Source organism: Eleutherodactylus coqui, chromosome 4 (genome assembly GCF_035609145.1).
Source record: "Eleutherodactylus coqui strain aEleCoq1 chromosome 4, aEleCoq1.hap1, whole genome shotgun sequence".
In the NCBI taxonomy this organism is placed as follows: domain Eukaryota; kingdom Metazoa; phylum Chordata; class Amphibia; order Anura; family Eleutherodactylidae; genus Eleutherodactylus; species Eleutherodactylus coqui.
In genome coordinates, this window is record NC_089840.1 from 255,698,591 (window position 1) to 255,719,597 (window position 21,007).

The following is a 21,007-nucleotide window of genomic DNA, read 5'->3' on the forward strand; positions in this document are numbered from 1 at the left end:
AAAAGGGATTTAGGTCTTTTGACTTTGTTTACAACAGGAACCCTGATATAAGTAAAGGTGCAAGAATCCGCTCTTTTCTCACTGTGGACACGTTAAAAACGCTTACTGTTGCCCTCATCCACTCCCGGCTCGATTATTGCAACTCGTTGATCGGCCTCCCCTGCACCAGACTCTACCCTCTCCAATCCATCCTGAATGCGGCAGCCAGGCTCATCTTCCTGTCCAGCCGCTACTCGGACGCCTCTGCCCTGTGCCGGTCACTGCACTGGCTGCCTGTTAAATACAGAATTCAATTTAACCCTTCCCAATCCAATTTGTATTCTGGTTTTCCTAGGGGGCTTACTCTTTTTCTGCTGTTATAAAGCGGTGCTATCTGCTGGCTAAAGCTAGTACTGCAGGAGGTGACACATTGGATAGGCTCCGACAACAGAGAGGCTGGCAATATACAGTAAGAGAACCCCGTCAGACGTCTTCAAACATCGGAGCTGTACAGCCTTAAATCATAATGTCTTTAGATGTCAGACAGTGGATTGGAAAGGGTTAAACTCGCTACATCCATCCACAAAGCCCTCCACAGTGCAGCGCCCCCCTATATCGCCTCCCTCATCTCAATCCATCACCCAGCCCGGGCTCTCCGCTCTGCTATCGAAACCAGACTGAGCGCCCCTTTAATTTAAACGTCTCATTCCTGCCTCCAAGACTTCTCCAGAGCAGCACCGGTCCTCTGGAATGCACTACCAAAGGCTACCCGAGCAATCCAGGACTCGCAGAACTTCAGGCGTGCTCTAAAAACGCACCTCTTCAGGGAGACATACGGCATTCCCTAAACAAACGCCTCTGTACTCTGCCTGATAACATGCTCCCTGACCTACTGACTGCAATCCCTGCTAGCCATCATAAACCGCTCCTGCGGTCATACCGATTCTGCCGTCACACAGCTAAATATCTGACCATTGTCTATGTGTATAGCATCCCTCACTCTCCACCCCGCCATACCGTGCACATCTCCAGCCCCTTTACCTTCTGTATCACCCCACTATTCGTAGTATGTTAGCTCGTTGGAGCAGGACCCTCACCCCTATTGTTTCCATCAATTGATTACTATGTAACCGTGGTTCTGTAATGTTTGTATTTTGTCTTTCTGTATCCCCCTGTCTATGTAAGCGCTGCGGAATATGTTGGCGCTATACGAATAAAGATTATTATTATTACCTTTAAATGAGCCAATAGTCGCCGGAATAGTCGCTTAAATGAGTGACTTCTAATGACTTTCCGCCCGTGTATATACACCAGCGATATGGCACTGATCTCAGTTGCCGCTAGTCGTTCCATTGCATCTCAGCGGCTGCGCGCTCAGTGTAGACCGTGGTCCTTCAATTAATGAGCAACCGCCTTTTCCCAGTGAATTAGGTTGGTGGGCCGGAACGACCCCCGGCCCGCTCCGTCTCCATTAACTTGACCCTATTTGTCCCATGTAAGATACAAGGGCAACAGTCGTACTGTGTAAAACACCTTAAAGGGGTTGTCTCGTGAAATCAAGTGGGGTTATACACTTCTGTATGGCCATATTAATGCACTTTGTAATGTACATTGTGCATTAATTATGAGCCATACAGAAGTTATTCACTTACCTGCTCCGTTGCTAGCGTCCCCGTCGCCATGGATCCGTCTAAATTCGCTGTCTTCTGGCGTTTTTAGACGCGCTTGCGCAGTCCGGTCTTCTCCCTGGTGAATGGGGCCGCTCGTGCCGGAGAGCTGGTCCTCGTAGCTCCGCCCCGTCACGTGTGCCGATTCCAGCCAATCAGGAGGCTGGAATCGGCAATGGACCGCACAGAGCCCACGGTGCACCATGGGAGAAGACCCGCATCGTGGGTGAAGATCCCGGTGGCCATCTTGGTAAAGGAAGAAAGAAGTCGCCGCAGCACGGGGATTCGGGTAAGTAATAAACTTTTTTTTTTAACCCATCCCTTGGGTTTGTCTCGCGCCGAACGGGGGGCCTATTGAATAAAAAAAAAAACGTTTCGGCGTGAGACAACCCCTTTAAGTCAGTCAGTCCATGAAAAAAAATCCATCTGCCAAGAATGATTAATGATTTGGGAAGAGAGATTTCAGTCGACTGAAGGAGTACTCCATGTTATATTTCGAGTATGCTCAGAGTGCAGAACACATGCTCTGGCTGTTCATCAATGCCAGCAGCAGAGCATCTGTTGAGCATGTTCTCTAGCAGTTCATCATTACTGGAGCACACCCCACAGAGCATACTTGGATTGAGCCGGCTGGGCTTCATCCAAAAGCAGGGTTGGAAGAGGAGCATCAAGATGGCGGCGCCCAGTGCAAAAACTCATTCAGTTTATCCTGGACTGACAGTTGTGCAATACAGAAATGGATATAGAAACTGTAAGGATGTACAAGGGAAGTATAAAGCCAGTTCTCAGTGCGTAGCTGGGCTCACACGAGTGGGTCGGATGATCGTGGAAACGTATTGCGTATGGTCGCATATACGTGGTTTTTCGCATGGATGTACGCATATGGACAGCATACCATCGGCACGGAAAACCAAACGCAAGCAGGAACGGACTTTAGAAAGTTGCCCAACATCATTCTATCGCCCAGGCGATATTCTCTTGTGCGGTCGTGGTGAGAGGTAAGCTGAAAGCCTCCAGAATGGGATACTGCTCTCTAGGCTCAGCTGGTTTAGGCCTCATGTCCACGGGGAAATTCGGGCCCGCACAGGTTCTCTATGCAGAATCCCGCAGCGGGTCCCTCCTTTCCCGCAGGCATGAGTCCAGAAAATTGATTATACTTACCTCTCTGGACGCTGCGGGTCTCCCCTCCGTCACGGCTGGATCTGCTTTCCCTCAGCCTGGCGGATGTGCTCGGCACGCTGGCAGCATGCCGCGTGAATGTACCATGCACGTTTTTTTTTTTAAACTCCTGCTTTCCCATTGTCCGTGGCACAGACGCAGCTGGTTTCAATGAAAGCCGCGGGAGCCTTCCGTGCGGGAAAACCGCACGAAACGAAGCATGCTGCGGGTGGTTTCCTGCACATGCGATCCGCGTGTCAGGGAAAAATGACGTCTGCAGGTATTTAATTACCTGTGGGTGTGCAATGATTCCCTATGGGCGTGGATCACGCCTGCGTGACATCCGCGTGGATTTCTTAAATCTATTTTGCCCGTGGACATTAGGTCTCATACTACTTTTTTGGAAGTAGTATAAACCACTTAAAAAAAAACAAAAAAAACTACTTTTCTGGAGGAAGAGCCTAGAAGACTAAGCAGAGGTTGCAGACAACAGTCTGGATGGTGTGTTGCTCCCCAGACTCCGTCTGCCCACAAATTCCTGCTTTCTTCATGCCATTTGTATCTGGTCTCCTACCAACGTGCAAACAAATCCGCGTCCATATGCAATGTTAATTGCGTATGCACTGCGGGTCGAACGCAACCAAGGAGCTTATCTGCGATAAATTAGAGCATGCAGCGAGTTTTCTTCCGCTCGCGGAATCTCTGGGATTAATCCAACAATGTAAAAATAAATATATCTTGTATAACAAGCCTAAACGTAATAGGCTTTCAGTTTACCGTCCCTTTAAGAACTAGAGGCAGTATACAGAATACCTCGCTGTGGGGTCGAAGACTGCTGCATTGAAGGTGACAGCTGGGGAGAACGTGTTATTGCTTTTTTTCCCTCATCGCTTTGTGAGTGGAATTTCCAGCACGATGAGATCAATATCCTACTAATGAATATTTTTGCCTAGAGAATGGATGTGGATTATTTACCGAGCGCCGGAGCGGCAATGTCCAGAGAATTAGTTAACCTTTAAAGTGTCTAGCTTTAAGGAGTCGTCAGACAATGGCGTCTATGCCTCAAAATGCTATATATGTTACACAAAGGGAGAGTCCAAAGCTAGGAGCCAGCGACTTATTAGAATAATTGCATCGTTAGACCAATGAGCTCGCCTGGATGACCCACGATCATCTAAAGGCCCATGTACACGCAACGATTATATCGCTAAAAAGTCGTTCAAATGGCTGAATTTGAGCGATAGCCGTTACATGTAAACGCGGGCATCGGGCACTTTTCGTTTGAATGACGATTTTAAGGTGAACTTAAAATCCATCGTTCAGCTACTGGAGATAAAGCAAACCCCTTTATCTGTCAGTAAACCGCAGGCTGTTATTTTCACGGGGAGCTGGTATTAACATTGTATTTTGCGGACACCCGCGACGAGAACAATGCAGCTGGGATTGTGATTAATCACACACTGGGCTCTGCAAACAGCTCCTGGAGGCCCTTTTAAATGAAGATGATAAAGTGTTAATGGCCATCAGTGGCCATTAACACTTCATGCAAAAAGATCGCTAAAACTTTCGATCCTTTGAAAGATTATCTTTGCGTGTAAATTGGCCTTTAGAAGCTACCTTTAAAAGAGTTAATACCATCTCAGCAAGTTATTCCCTACCCACAAGATAGAGGAGTGGTATATTGGTGCAGTTCCTAGTGCTGGTACCTCCACCAATTCCAAGATTTCAGCCTCAGTGTGTCCCAAGGTTCTGGCAGCGGAGGCCGCACATCACGCCGTTGCGCCATTCACTTCAATAAAGGGCACCAGGGATAACGGAGTTCAAGTATTTAGCTATCTCCAGCACTCCCATTGAAGTGAATGGAGCAAAAGCGAGCTTGTGAGGCCTTCGCTGCCAGAACTTTGGGGTAATCTGGAGTTGAAGTCATGGCGGTCCTAGCAGTTGGTCCCACAATGATCCTAACTTTATCCCAGATCCTATGCATGGGGGATAACTTTATATCCTGGAACAATCTCTTTAAAGGGGTTAGAAAATCCATTCTTGAAGGGGCTTTCCGACAGCTTAACATTGCTTCACAACCACTGTTCTTTCTGGTTGCTGCTGTGACCAGTGATTGGCTGCAGCAGTCACATGTCCTGGTTAGCACCAATCAGGAAGGTCAGAGTTTGTGAAGCAATTTTAAAGTTGTGGAAAAAGCCCTTTAAGTACCCAATTAGGGAATTCTGTATTATTCGAAGGGGGTTGTCCATTCATGATTATAACCTTTTAGTCAGCGCAGAGAGTGACTACAAGGACAATCTCTCGCTTAGGAGGACCCGGGAGGTCCATGCATTACATGGGCAACCCACTGATTTCAATAGGACCGGTGATAAAGTACTTCATTTCTTCTGCGGCGCTGCGGCAAGGAAGCTGAAGACTTGCATTGTTTCCACGGATGAGAGTAGGGCATTCAATGTGCTGGGTTTGTGTAGATCCGACAGCACATGGATAGGTATCCATGTGCCGTCTTGCGTGAGTTGCTGGCCGCACTCATATTACGGCTGTGTGCTTCTAGCCTAAGGCTTAATGCACACGGGCATATTTGCATTGCGGAATCCGGAGCGGGCGTCCGTCTCCGGATTCCGCAGCAAATACTGCCCATAGACATGCTATTAAAAATTGCTTTTCCATGTCCATGAGCGGAAATCAATTGCGATTTTCCGTTTGCGGATGGAAAATCGCAGCATGCTCTATTTGAGCGCGGATTCTACGTGGACGGCTTCTATTGAAGTCAATGCAAACCATACGATCCACAGCTGAGCGACAGTGCGGCACAATCTATACTGTGGATGTGCCCGGCGCCCCGGCCAGCACATCCGCAACACAGATCTGGACAGGTGAGTAGGGGTCTCTGGCCGGGCACTGAATCGGATTCCGCATGTGGAATCCCGCCCGGCCATGAGAAAAAGGAAAAAGATAGATAGACATCTCAAAACATTGACTGAAAAGAATTTCCTCCTTAAGCCAGTACTACGGTATGGGACATGCTGGGGATGCCCCCGACAACAGAGCTGCCAGTAATATACAGTAAGAATACCCTGCCGTACGCCTTCCCACATCGGAGCTGTGCAGCCTTCAATCAGAATGTCTGAAGACGTCACACAGTGGATTGAAAAGTGTTAAATTACTTTACATTAGAGAGCAACTCAGCGAGTTTAGCGTCAGGCTAGAGAGGCGAACGGGTTCTTCGATATAATTACAGATATGCCTTTGTGGAGAAATTCTGGGCTGAGGGAACTACTGCCACTGATTGATTTGGAGACATGGGAACAGTTTGGGATTGCTAGTCTGGGCGATTTATACAATTCTAATGTCCTACTATCCTTTAAGCAACTGCAGAACCAATATCAAATACCCCGAACCCATTTTTACAAATACCTGCAGATTCGGCACGCGCTCCAGACGCAGTTCCCACCCGCGAATAGTACCATATCCCATTATCCACTAATAGGAATACTACGATCACAAGGTCCCCGGGGGCTCATCTCAACACTGTACTCCCACTTAACAACTTCAAACGTGGCTCGAGAGATCCCCCCCCGCCCTAGTTAAATGGAAGTCCTTAATCCCAACGCTGACGGAAGAAACATTTCAAGAAGTCCTAGAATGACCTTTACTAGTTTCGCCCTCGGCGAACAACAAAATGACCCAACTATATATAGTCCATCAATGCTAGCTTACCTTAAGATGGGCAGGACCCCATCCACACAATGTATCCGATGCACATGCACGTACGCCGATTTCTGGCACATGATCTGGGACTGCCCGACAGTCCAGATATTCTGGGGCGAGGTTACCAACTTGCTCTCAGCGGTCCTTGACATCCCGGTTCCCATCACCCCAGAAATATGCTTATTCGGTATTCTTGACGCAGAGCAATGGCAACATTCCTACGTGAAGTTCTATTTCTAGCCAGAAAAGTAATTGCGCTGAGATGGATGGACCGGAGGGGCCCGACCCTGGCATTGTGGAGGAAAATTACTAACTGAACCATACCCTATAACAACCTAGTCTACAAAGCACGTAAATGCCCGGACAAATTCCAAAGGGTGTGGGGCCAATGGTGCGATTCATCGCTAACCCTGTTTCCTCTGCAACCACTTACCACGGCCATAGCAGCAGTACACGGACGACGTTAGGGGCCTGACAGCACTGTAGCCAGATCGGGGGGGGCCTGGCCGCCCGCCCTGGGGACCACACCGGAGAACCCCGCCATATACTATAATGCTCCCTTCCCATAGGTGCACTTACCCGCAAATGTACATTTATGTATATAAGTATACTCCAACATCAGACATATACCCTCCACTATGCACCCCATCACACTACCCCTCCCCCTCAGCAAACTCTTATCGCTCCCTGGTATTTATTCCTTTCCATTTCTTTTCTCTCTCCATCCCTCATTGCGAAATGCATCAGATTTTGTATACATTGTAAGCTGTACGTTCGACTGGCCTCCAACCTATATGCATGACTCTGTACTGCAAATGTTTTTCTTTTGTTATTTGACATGGTATTTACTTGTCAATAAAACGAGTTTAAAAAAAAAAAAAAAAAAAAAAAAAAGAGAGCAACTCAGGCCTTTACGTACTGGTTGGATTTTCATGTTATATATGCAAAAGAAACTTTTTCCTTTGCCCTTGGGCTCTTCTATAATAACTTGTAAAAAGTGGGGGGAAAAAATGTCCGCTGTCGCTTTAAATAGTTTTCTACAAAAACTGTGTCAATTAGGACTGACCTTATGCAAAAGAAAATAGATTTTGCCCATCAATGTGGTAAAAGCGTCCGTAAAATCAATCTGGAATAAACTAGCAGGATTCCCTACTCCAGCCACTTTCTGAAAACTCAGCATGGCCGCTCTCAGAGAATGCTGATATTTTTACATAAAAAGTAGCGTTCAGGGTATTTCCAGTAGTACTTGGAGCAGCGAGCAATCTGTTGAACACGGCCCCCTGGGGCATGCAAGCAAACATCAAAGTGGTGACATTAAAGGGTGCAGAAATTTCTCCCTCTATGTCAAATGCGTTTTGGATGGAAGGCAACCAACGGCGACTTCATTGTTACCGGAGAACGAGGCCGACCCTCGTATGTAAGCAGTATCATGTAAAGGCATTGAGGGGGAATGTGATTAGACATGTAGATCTTCGGATGGAGGAGATGTAAGGGCAGGGGGAAAATAACCCCTTCAGTGGCAGGTTTATTATTACCATGTCAGCGCAGCAAGCCCCGGAGATTTTCCTTAGGTAATTCGAAGTGGCAAACGTGTACAGTGGCACAATAACTCTGTGTCCTGGCCAGCATTTCAGCACTAGAGCTGTCCACGGAAATCTTCTGGGGTTTAACTGCATGGTCAGTGCAGCAAGCCCCAGTGATTTTCCGGGCGTGCCACTAAAGGGGTTAAAGGACAGTTACAGTAACAACATCACTGCTACAGTGAAGTTAATAGAGGCAAACCATGCAACTGCTTCAGGCCCCAGCTCTGATTGCACCATCCCTTTTGCCACAGGTAGCCAGAACATATGCTGGACCTTCCTCTAGTCTTAGCAAATAAGGAGCTGCATAATTGGCCCAAGCAGAATTTTAAAGAAATAGGAATAAATACGATTTCTTTTAAATTCCCATCATGCCTCAGTGTGGACCACCGATTTAGCATTCTTCTTTCTCTGGGAGGAGCTTTCTCCTGTCCTCATTGTCACACCCTGCATGCACTTTGAATCAGCGGCGAAGAGGAGCGGGAGAGGGTAAGTGACAACTACTGAGAGCGCATTTGTAGATCTAGGCATTTTCCTGACAAGCACTATTATACTGCCCCCTAGAGATTAGACCCTATACTTGTGGTGCGAGCTGGTACAAAAATGCAAAAATGTGGCAATACAGTCTAATACAACATCTAGCACATGGGCAAACTACATCTGATGTAACTTTTAGTCCACCGCACCTCAAATTTTTTATTAGTTTTATTTTGAGGAGGTTCTGGGCAAATAACCAAAAAAGGTAATTAGAAGTGCACACAGGATAATTAGGGATAATCAACTGTGAAAATCAGAATTCACGATAAGAATGTATTACAGTCCCCTCTCCTGACATGCCTGCTTTGGTACATTTTTGTATTCTTCATAAAACAAATTTTGGAGCACCTTTTTACAGACCTCTATGTTGTACCGTCCCTCCTAGAAATGTATAAATAAATAGACAATTGGGTGTTACCAGTTGGGAGGGGGTGTCCCTGCACAGTCTGATATATTGTCCAATCAGTGTTCCAGTACCAGAGTATACAGGGAAATGCCCCTTTTGACATGGAGAGTGGCAATGCCCAGTTGTCAATTTATTCATAACATTCATGAGGAATAACAGAGGAATGGTACAAAGCGGAGGTATGAAGACGGAAGCTCCAGAAACAGATGAGCCTTCTCCTCTTACATCTTTTGATGGACACAGCTTGAAGAAGTTTTAGGTGGGGTAATATAACATTATGCATCATAAAGCTCAAGTTATATCACCTCTCCTGCAAATTATGGCCTACAGTCGTTGCAGTATGTTCACACATTATTATCTATTAGATGGGGTCTGTTCGTTTAATAGGTGCTAACCAGTGCCCAAGTATTATTGGGGGTAACAATTGGCAACTGAAAGGTAAATACTGGCACAGTTTTGGGCTTATAGGCCTGAGCCCCCTGACTATAGTATTGCCTGTACTGCCTTGATGGCAGCCCTGAAAAAAGTAACCAGCGACTAACAGAATGGTATTTAACAAGGAGAAATGCAAAGTCCTACATCTGGGCAAGAAAAATGAAAAAAGCACATACAGAATGGGAGGAATTGGGCTAAGCAGCAGCACATGTGAAAAAGACTTGGGTATACGAATAGATCATAGACTGAACATGAGTCAGCAATTTCTCTCTCTCATGCTCGCTCGAGTAGCAAGCACCATCGAGTATGCTAATACTCAGACGAACATCAAGCTTGGAAGAGTATGCTCGCTTAACTCTAGCAGCAGCCAAAAAGGCAGGCACAATTCTGTATTAAGAGAAGCATAGAGTCTAGATCACGAGAGGTCATTATCCCCTCTACTCTTCCTCAGTCAGACCTCATCTGGAATACTGTATCCAGTTCTGGGCACCCCAGTTTAAAAAAGACAGATAAACTGGAGCAAGTTCAGAGAAGAGCTACCAAGATGGGGAGCGGTCTGCAAATCATGTCCTATGAGGAACGGTTAAAGGATCTGGGAATGTTTAGCTTGCAGAAAAGAAGGCTGAGAGGAAACTTAATAGCTGTCTACAAATATCTGAAGGGCTGTCACAGTGCAGACAGATCAGCCCTATTCTCATTTGTACAAGGAAAGACTAGAAGCAATGGGATGAAACTGAAAGGGAGGAGACACAGATTAGATATTAGAAAGTGAGGGTGATCAATGAGTGGAACAGGTTGCCATGGGAGGTGGTGAGTTCTCCTTCAATGGAAGTGTTCAAACAAAGGCTGGACAAATATCTGTCTGGGATGATTTAGTGATCTTGCATTGAGCAGGATGTTGGACCAGATGACCCTGGAGGTCCCTTCCAACTCTACCATTCTATGAGAAGATCATCTATTCCTATTGTGGGCAAACTCAACTGATTCTTCTCTGTATGCGTACTGTGGCTGTGTGGGAAGTGGACGGGTCTGTGGAAGATGCATAAGAAGACATCCAATCAGAGAGGAAGGCCAGGAATTGGAGGGCACTGTGGGCAGCAGAGATGTCCAGGCCTGCCTACTTGACCATTTAGCAGCGATTTACACATAGTACTGGAAACATTAAACCTGACTTTTACACGGTATGTGAGCATCACTGACTTAATAAACACCTTTGGCATAGCTTTCCTTACATGCCATTAGTTTTACTAGTGCCAAGCTTGGGACAGGTTCCCTTTAATGGTATTTTACAGGATCAGGAGAATATGGCGGCTTTCTTCCAAAAACAGCATCTCCCCTGCCTACAGGTTGTGTGTGGTATTGCATTTCAGCTCCTTTGAAGTGAATTGGACAGGGCAGTAATGCCATACACAACCTGTGGATAGGCGTGACACTGGTTTTGGAAGAAAGCAGCCATGTTTTTTGAATCCTGGACAATCCCTTTAATTAAGCCTTTGCAATCCAATTTTGGATGCAGGGCTTCCTAGGGGACTTTCTCTTTCTGCCATTATACAATGGCGCCATCTGCTGGCTAGATCCAGTACTGCAGTATGTGGCATGCTGGAAAAGCCTCCGACAACAGAGCGGCCAGTAAGCTACAGTAAGAATACCCTGCTGGATGTCTTCCGACATCGGAGCTGTACAGCCTTCAATCAGAATGTCTTTAGAAGTCAGACAGTGGATTGGAAAGGGTTAATGAAAGATATGACGAAAAAAGGGGGCAGTGGAGCATGTACCTGGGGGCTCAAAGTCTATAAAACGGTGGATTGGTTTAGGAGTTACTCTCTCTTCTATTATGGGAGTGAGAAATGCTCAATGCTTGATGAAAGGGTGCGACCAGCCCACGAAACTTCACACCTTTCCAGGAGGACATGCGAATACATGAAGTGAACGTAGCAAAAAAGTCGTTGTAGGCACAATCCCTTCCTTAAAGGGGTATGACACGGGATGTTAAGCTGAACGCCTCGGTTTTTATCAATAAATCCAGCATACAATATAAACGCGTTTCGGGGTTCTTGAGCCGCTTCCTCAGCGTTTTAGTTGGGGACACACAGCCAGCACTGATGTGTTCTGCCTGAGGAGGGCGCTCCAGCGTTTACATTGTATGCTGGCTTTATTAATAAAAACAGGGGAGTCTTGCTGGAGGCGGAGTATTCAAGCCCCGTTACCAGGAAGAGAAGGCTCTCTCATCGCTGAGGACTACACAGAAGACTGCCAGAGACCAGCAAAAGGGACCTAACCGCCGCCTGCTAAGACGCCCCCCGAAAATAAGACACTGTGCCTCTTTTAGGGCAAAAACTAAGGTAAGACAGTGTCTTATTTTCAGGGAAACATGGTACAATTTCCAATATGCAAAGTATCAAGGGCCTCCTTCTTCTCGGTAAAATATTTGCTCCAGGAGCTTACAGACGTTCCTGCAGAAAGGCAAATGGTCACTCATTTCCTTTGATGTTTCATCTTTCATATTCATTTCTAGATTTAGTGTTCCTCGAAGACCTGGTGCTCCGTGACCAAAAAACTGCCCTTACTGAATTTCACTCTGCGCATTATAACAAGGGAACATCTGGAGATTCCCAAGTGCTAAAATCACCGCTTTTACAGGCCGTTCAGCTATAGTGACAGCTCTGGAATCAACCTTTGACAAGTTATCTTACCGACACAGCTCAACAGGAAGACTCTGGTAAAAAAAAAAAAAAAGTAAAAACCATCTGCAACGTGGCAGATTATAAACTAGGATTAACCAGTGAGTCATGTAATGGATATCAGTTATATATCCTGCTGCTAATTAATACATTATGTAACACTGCCTGGATACCAGAAAGCAGAACTTCATTTTACCTAGAATGGTGGTCTTTCCTGGGTATTAATGGTGTCTTCCAGTACTTAGATATCCCCAGGATTTACAGTAGAGCCAAACTAAGTAACAGCCGGACAGTTGAATGAACTAATATATGAAGCAATGAATATACTAATAGGGAACTAGGAACTCACTAATAGATGACAGTTAGGGAATAGTGATGATGATGAGGATGACAGGTAATGGAGCATATGGTTATGGGAACAAAAACAACAACCTGACAATACATAAACTATAATATTAGTTCTCTCTAAAGGCCCTTTTACATGCAAGAATAATCTTTTAAAAGGACTGAAAGATTTAGCGATCTATTTGCATAAAGTGTTAATGGCCATTAACACTTTACCATGTTCATTTGCATGTAAAAGGACCTCCAGGAGTTGTTTGCAGAGCCCAGCACGTGTTTAATCACACTCCTAGCTATGTAAAGAGCTGCCGCCACCTTCCATTGTTCTCCTCGCGGCTGCCCGCAGATTGCATTGTTCTCCTCGCGGCTAGTATAAAGATGCCGCGGGGAGAACATTGTGCAATCTATTGAAAGATGAGCGAAATACATTCAAGTGGAATGTATTTGCTCAGTCTTTCAGAGGTGTGAAAGATGGATTTTAAGTGAACTTAAATCCATTGTTTAAACAAAGACTGCACGATATATTTACATGCAATGATTATCGCTCATTTTCGGACATTTGGACGAATTTTGAGCGATTATCGTTGCATGTAAAAGGGCCTTAAGTCTTTCCCTAATCGGTCCCTGACACCACTGTCTCCAAATAACCCTCATATATCCCAACTGTCCAATCCTGAGCAACAATGACTAGGACCCAGGGAAACAAACAAATACCAAACAGAGCAAATTTGAACTATATATCTGCCTAGTCATAGTTTAAATAGAGAAGAAGCAGACTAAAACCACAAGGCTAAGAAGCAAGAACTGGACAACAACAAGCTAGACTAGAACAAGAAACAAATAAATGCTGATTTAAAAAGCACAGTTTTGCACTATAACCAGCAACGCACTGCAGAAGCCAGGAATACTTAAAGAGAGACTAGTCAATAAGGAACCTCTGCCTAAAGTAGGCTGAATTAAGCGGTCAACTGACCCACTAATGGATCAGCTGTGGGACAGCTGATTAGCAACTGCCCGAACAACAAGCTAGAAGACAGGAGAGGACGATTCAGAAGCATTCTTGCTGATCACAACACATTAAAGGCTTTTTTTAAGCATAGAATGGCTAGGAAATACCATGTCTGATCGGTAGATGATTGATCTTTGAGATCCCCATTATGTCTGAATGAAGGTGAAAACAGCAGTCTGCTTGTCTTTATAGAAGCTCATATATTAAATGCGTAACGGCCAAACACACCAATTTCAAAGGGGGAAAAAAATGGACCATCTAAAGCCACAGTCACATCTATATTCAGGCTTCACTTCGGGTTTCCGGTTTCCTGCTTCATTATAAGAGCAGGAAAACAGAATCCCTGCCTGAACAAATCCATTCTGTCGTAGTAGGGAGACGTCAGATTTGATCTCTTCTATTTTATTAGTAAGAGAAGATTTACAAGTATTGATTGCGTCTAGGAGTTGACGCATGGTAGGTTCTGGGTTTTGCTTTGTTTCAGTTTCAGGTTCTTTCGCCTGTGTAGGTCGCGTTGCACGCGGGGTGTGATCAGGGTTTTCGGAACGAGAGAATTCCTTTAGTTTTTCGGTGGCAGTGCCACCTTTCGCGCGTGTACTCATGTTAGAACTCGTTGGGTTGGTATGGCGGGTTATGCGAGTTGTTGTTATAGTATAGACTGTGTCGGTATTTGCTTGTAGAGATCAGGGGTCTGTATCTTTGCGTTGTCGTGGGCTGTGAAACGGAGAGTGTTCGTTTGTCTAGGTCTTGATAGTGCCCGGTTGTCTCTGGTCTAGGTCTGGCCATGGTAGAAGAGGGTAGGAGGTTATGCCAGTCAAGTATGGTGGTCGGCCGACCGCGGGATATTATAATCTGCTTCTACTGGTGTGGTTTATAGTCAGGGGTGGGTCGGTACCTGTTGCTGGGTCTTTTGTTTGTTGGCCCGGCTCTGTGCAGTCTGTTCGCAGGAGAATAGGAATAAGATAGCAGCCAGTCCCTCAGCAGTCTTAGGAATTAAGGTGTTTCAGTTGTGTTATAGGCCGCCTGGCCCGTGCCTGCGTATGTGAGGAGTCTATACAGTCTTGGGTGTTGTCCCCCAGCCCCTTGTAGGTAACTCACGGTTTTTCGTCGCCGGCTCCGCAGGACCGGTCTCGAAGGGGGGATTCCCTCAGGAGTCGAGCCTCAGATGGTGTGGTTCGCTGACGGCCGAGCGGACCGGCGGTGTGTTGATCCGTAGGAGCTGATCAGTCTGGGGTGGCCGGATGCGCTGCAACCGACGCTGAGGATAGGGAGTGAGGCCTGCAGCTTGCAGTGCCGGGATCAGGTCGGCGCGCGGCCCCACACCCGGTACGTGAGAGGCGCCGTGTGTCAGCGGTGTGTGACAGTGGAAGAGCTGCTGTATGCTGGCTCCGGCGAGGCGCGGCTTCCGTCGGGTCCCGCGGCAGCAGCACAGGCGCAGGAGATATCCTCCGCAGCTCTCCAAGGAGGGGGATATCCGGTGGCGACACGGCCCCGCTTCTGGCCCGATCGGCGGCGAATATTTACCAGCGGGGAGCAGGCGGGGAGCCTCCGTCTCTGCGGTTGGCTTCGGATGAGCGGCGTCAGGGCCGCCGGCGCCGGCGGTCTATCTGCGACTCCTGCAGCAGTGGTCCGGGTGCGGCGTGAGCAGAGCGTTGCACCTCTCCGAGGTGAGTCTGTCAGGTTCAGCCGGGGGGGCTGCCCCCACCCGACTTGCGGCAAGCCCCGGTCTCCGCGGCCCGGAGACAGCGCGGAGGGGGCTCCGGTGAGGCTGGAGCGGCGCGACTGGTCCCAAGCGCCAGCGGGGTCTCCTGCAGAGTGGTAGCTGGAGGGAGGTAGCCCGTTAGGGCTCCAGGTCGGTCAGGCGGCGGGCTGGGGTGGCAAGGGGGGCTGTATCAAAAGCGCGGGAAGAGTTGGCAGGGTGTTGGCGCCGTCTCCCTCTCGCGGCTCTGTTGTGGGAGTTCGAGGGCTGCAATCACTCTCGGGCTCGATCCAGGATGTCCCTAAAGGTTTAGGAGCCCCTTGGTGTTGTTTGGGCTTCTCTGGTTCTGGTCAGGCCAGGATTTTAATCGGATCTTGTTATCCCCCCTGGGGAGCTGCTCTCAGTTGCGACCTTCTATGCTGGTCGCAGGCCACGCGAACAAATCCATTCTATGCATTCTCCAGCATCAAGACGGCACTGAAGAAACCCCATGGACTATAATGGTGTCTATCTAGTTTCCGTTATGCCCTCTGACATTTTCCCAGACGAAACAGTGCAGCATGTTGCGCTATTCCATCTGGTATTGTATGCCTGATCTGCACCAAAGGTTTTGATGCAGATGCGAATGTTGCCTTATGTGTCCAAACTTAGCAGCAAGCTCCAATGCTCCACCAACGGTAGACATTCACTTTAAAGGGGTTGTTATAAATGTTTTCCTTAGCCACCAGAGATGAGCAAGCATACTCGCTAAGGGCAATTGCTCGAGCGAGCATTGCCCTTAGCGAGTACCTGCCCGCTCGAGAGAAAAGGTTTGGCTGCCGGCGCGGGGGAGCGGTGAGTTGCGGCAGTCAGCAGGGGGAGCGGGGGAGAGAGGGAGAGAGAGAGAGATCTCCCCTCCGTTCCTCCCCGCTCTCCCCCGCCGCTCCCTGCCCGCTGCCGGCAGCCGAACCTTTTCTCTAGAGCGGGCAGGTACTCGCTAAGGACAATGCTCGATCGAGCGATTGCCCTTGGCGAGTATGCTCGCTCATCACTATTAGCCACATAACAGGGGATAACTTTATGATTAGTGAGGATCAGACCACTGGAACCCCCACCGATCCCAAGAACAGGGGTCTGGCCAGTCTCTTGAGTGAATGGAGCCAAGGTTGCAGAGGCTCACCATTGCTGCATTCACTTCAATGACAGCGCTGAAGATTGCCGAAGTACTTGAACTCTGTAATGTCCAGCTCTGTCAATTAGGAGAATGGAGTGGAGGTACATTTGCGCAACGTTGGCTTGATTCAATTAGGGACCAACTGGATTTCAGGATCGGCGGGGGTCCCAGAGGTCGGACCCCCACCGATCATAAAGTTATTCCCTATCCTGATGGTAGGAGGTAACTTTATAACTTGGTACAACCTCTTAAAGGCCAACAATCACTAGTACAAGTGCAGCATATTTTAGTGATCACGTGTGCTTTTGCTCTTGCATAATGTTTTATATCCAACCACACCTGCATTATATTGCTTTTACTAAATATAATTTAGGGTGGGGGAAAAAGAAACTTCAAACTAAATGAGAAGTGAAGACAGGATACTTGGAAGTGAAGCAACACATAGCCTTAAGATCTGAATTGTGGCCAACAAAATTCATGGCAGGACCCACGTGACTACTACCATTATTTGCAAGCATGCACATATACAGAAGAGGGTTTTTTAACTTCTCTTCACATCCTTTAAATTTACATTGTGGACTTATTCACTGAAAATTACAAAAAAATTCCCAACGTGGAATGTAGTTGTCTTTTTGGACAGCTTACCAGGTCTGTTGATAAATTCGCAGTGGCCCAGGCCAGCGATGTCCATCCTCTTCAGAAACAGAACCATTGAAGTCAGATTTGACTCTTCCACTTTTGGAGTCAGAAACATTTTCATGTCCTTCTGGGCAAACTCCTCCGTGTAGAGGCAGAACACTTTTCCTGCAAAATGAAAAAAAGTCGAAAAATAAAATTCAACCATTTATGAGGGTCCCAAACCTCTGGGGTTTCCTTAGATGGAGGACCCCATACAGATGTTATGACACTAGTGATGCCCATGACAGGCTGGCATGTGATGCTCTTTTGCCTTTTATGACCTGCCACAAGTCCTAAAATTATTGTAAAATAAAACTACTGTGAAGACAGCGGCATTACTAATTTGTGGTAGGCTTTACACTACCCTTATGGCACTATGTCAGCAGCAGAGACAAGAAGGTGGTCAGACATTATTACAGCCAAAGCATGCAATAATGCATTTTGCCAAGCTTTGGTAAAACTTATCTGATCAGTCCCCCTCCGATTCTCATTCAGTGTAAAAGGGAAATTAAAGTTGTCTGATGGTACATATAGTTTTACTATTGGGTGCAAATAGGAGATGGTATGATGCCTCTGCAGTACCACCTGTTGGAAGGAAGCTTCCCTGTAAGGGGACTTCTACACTGGACAACTGGCAGGTACTTAAGCGCCCAGTAGCCCTCCCAAAGATTAACGCTTTTGTACTTTCACACAGAAGCAATTATCACTCACTGAATGGAAGTGGAGCAATCCGGAGAGCTCTTCGAGCTGCCCTGTCATAGTAAACAGGCAGTCGTTCATAGATGAATGACTGCGTGAACAGTCCATGTAACAATCCAGAGTTTGCAAATAAGGGAGATGGAATAAATCCTCCACAGCGCCACCTATTGAAAGGCAGCAATCCTTTAGGCCAAAGTCACAAGCCTTGTTACAATGACCGGGAATTAAAAGCAAAGCCAGACTCCATGCACAGACAGCTGTTTCAGGGTTTTTGCCGTTCATCAGTGTACAGTAGAAGTATGGCTTTGCTAGACCCCAATCCAGAGTTTAGTCCATAAGGAAAAGATGCCCATCTATAGACAACAGTTTCAGAGTTTTTGCCCCTCATCACTGCACAGTAGGGTTATATCCTTAGTTATATTGGAAGGCCTATTAGAAGGGCGAGCATTAACTTGTGTTCGAAAGGAATTTATTAACGTTCATATGCAAATTACTTTCAAAACTTGGGTATAAGACATTAAATATCGAATTGTTTGCAAATACAGAGACAATATCCATTGACATATTTAACACTTCTAGATTGGTGTATTCTTCTGTCTCTTCTCGTATACATATATACAAAGAAAAAAAATAAACATTCCAACATTTTCTGTGTCTCGCCCAAGACTTCCCGTCTAAGGAGTCCCCTCTGGTCTTCAGGCCGTGGGGACTTCCCTGAGAGAGCCCAGCGAGCGCCACCCCCTCCCTCCTTGTCCCATATAGTCTAAGTATATTAAAGTACGTGAATACATTTTAAGAGGAAACCAAAAGATAGTAAAAGAAAACAAGAAGAGAAAGTCACTAAAGGGGTTTAGGGAAAGGAAGATGCCCTGATACCATAGACCAAGTTCATTCATGGAATTTCTCAAAATTTCCGTACTTAATCCCAGGAGTTTCTCACTTTGGCAAATCACTCAGGCATTGACTTATAGGGAAGTCACCTTCCAAACAGGTGGCACTGCAGAGACATTATACCATCTCCCATTTGCATACCTTAATTCCCAGGGGAGCATTGCATGGCCTAGACGTCTACCCATGCCTACTCTAATATGGGCATATACTTAATGAAGACGAACAAACTTCTGGCTTTCATTTACTGGACTCCATATCAGTTTCTGGCAAAATATAAAGTTATCAGAGGTCTTCCAGTTCCATGAAAAGCTTTATAAACAGCTTTCAATTATACAAAATAAGTGAAAGACTAATATTCACCTTACTGATGCCCTGCCGATGCTTCCCTGGTGCCCCTCCTGTTTCAATCTTTTAGCTCAAACAAGGTTGTGTCGCCTTGACATATGATGCCAATACCTTGGTGGTAACAGCAGTCAGTGATTGGCTGCTGTGGTCACCTGCTGACATGATATCTCATCAATTGGACCAGGGACACATCAGCACAGGAGCAGCAGGGGATTGCTAAGGGGAGTATTACTTTTTTGTTGCAAAAACTTTTCACATGGCTAGAAAGCCTCTTTAATATTGTGAACGGTTCCGTTATTACGTTATACCTGCAGGACACGTCCCCAAGACCTGCTTCCTCATCTCGGCTCGTATTCTACTAACTGGCTGTGTGATCAGAGACTCGGCCCGGATTCTGGTATTGTACACCTAGAAGGAAAAAAATCTCAAAATTGAAACATCACAACAATGGAAAGCAATAATAAAAATCTGATAGCCAACTTTTATTGTTTCTTGGAGCTTGCCTTTAGCAAAGGGATAGCTATATAGCAGAAGCTTTTTTGGGCAAATATATTAGCCGTATTTATGAAGAGGCTGAAAAACTTTAAATCGATATCATAGTGCCTATAAGAAATGTTCACCCCTTGGACGTTTTTCATGTGTTGCTCAGAAACGTTGAATTGTGTTGGATTACGGCTTCTTCAATACTGACCAACTGAACAGACTCCGAGAACTACATTATGTGAACCTAAGTTTTCAACAACTTTTCTGAAATACACCAGATTCTCCTTATCAGCTCATTTGCTGCTTTGCACCCTGATTCATGCCTGCAAGTTCTGATTTTCAGGTGGTCTTCCCCATTTTTCTCTTGCCCTGCTGTTTGCAATTCACTATTAAGTAGGGGGCTGTAGCAATCCAGGCTTCCTGCCAGTAGTTCATTGTCCTACACTTCGTTAACCTTACTTCCCATGCTGCATTTCACAGCTTGTGGTCCAATCAGCAAGTGGGCAGTATCTAAATGCCCACCCCTCTGTTCTCCCAGGATGATTTAGGCATTCTGGCCAAATAGGGAGTAAACTCAACATAATGTGTGTACGTACACATAGAGACACAGACACCAACAGGAGAGGCAGAGATCGTGGAGATAGTTATGGCAGTGTCTGCAGATCTGCCAGCCTGCAGGCTCTGAGTGCATTGGAGCACAACTGTGAAGATAGCAATAAGAGAAGGAGCTAAGGAAACATCCTTGTGTCCTTGTTACTACAGAAGCTCTGTACCCAACAACAGAAAGTGGATTGCAGAGAAGCTAGAAAAGAGACCCCTTTTGGCAGCCACTTCAAACGCAATTTACAGTGGTAAAGCAACAACATTTTTAATGCAAATATATTACAAAAATGATGGAACCAACCCAAACTAGTAGATGAGCAGAAGTTGTCCGAAAAGTTAGCGTCCATTTAACAATCATTCAGCATTAAGTAATTGAACAAAATATTCACCCCCTTCAAGTTGACATTCGCTAGCACACTTTCAGCAACAACTGTAGTCTTGAGTCTGTGGTGATGGGCCTGTATCAGCCTTGTACATGTGAATGCTGCACTTCCCTCCCCCCCCCCCCCATTTTTTCAAGAACAGTAAGGCCGCTTTCACACGGTCGATAAAATTGTGCACTTTTATCGCAATGCAACACTTGTTTGAAGTCTTCTGTCAGCGCTTCCTGGATTGGAGCTTCAAAAACCCCACCTTCAAGAAGTGCTGGCTGTGATTGGTTATGCCGCTGCACACAAGCCGTCCACCATGAAGCACAATGCCCATCTATAATGGTGCAAGGAGCGTTGTCACTGGACAGTTGAGCATTGGACTGACAAACCACCCTACTCCATCTTCACATCAGACGGACGTACCTGGGTGTGGAGGATACTGGAGAATACCTTTTGACTGAAAGTGTTGTGCCAACAGATAAGTACGGTGGAGGTTCCATTATGGTCTGGGGATGTTTTACGGGGCATGGTCTCGGTCCTTTGGTTGTAGTGACAAGAACCATGAACATGGAGGTGTACC

General features: G+C 46.4%; 1 protein-coding gene across 3 annotated transcripts in view; it reads right to left on the reverse strand.

Annotated features, from left to right (window-relative positions):
- The window catches only part of DHX32 (DEAH-box helicase 32 (putative)), a 76,232-nt gene that overhangs the window by 14,762 nt on the left and 40,463 nt on the right, over positions 1 to 21,007 (reverse strand). For all 3 annotated transcript variants that reach the window (XM_066601136.1, XM_066601137.1, XM_066601138.1), the window contains exons 6-7: positions 19,279 to 19,378; positions 17,003 to 17,161 (exon numbers count right to left, since the gene is read on the reverse strand). In XM_066601136.1, coding sequence (XP_066457233.1) covers positions 17,003 to 17,161; positions 19,279 to 19,378 — 259 coding nt within the window. The remainder of the gene's footprint in view (positions 1 to 17,002; positions 17,162 to 19,278; positions 19,379 to 21,007) is intronic.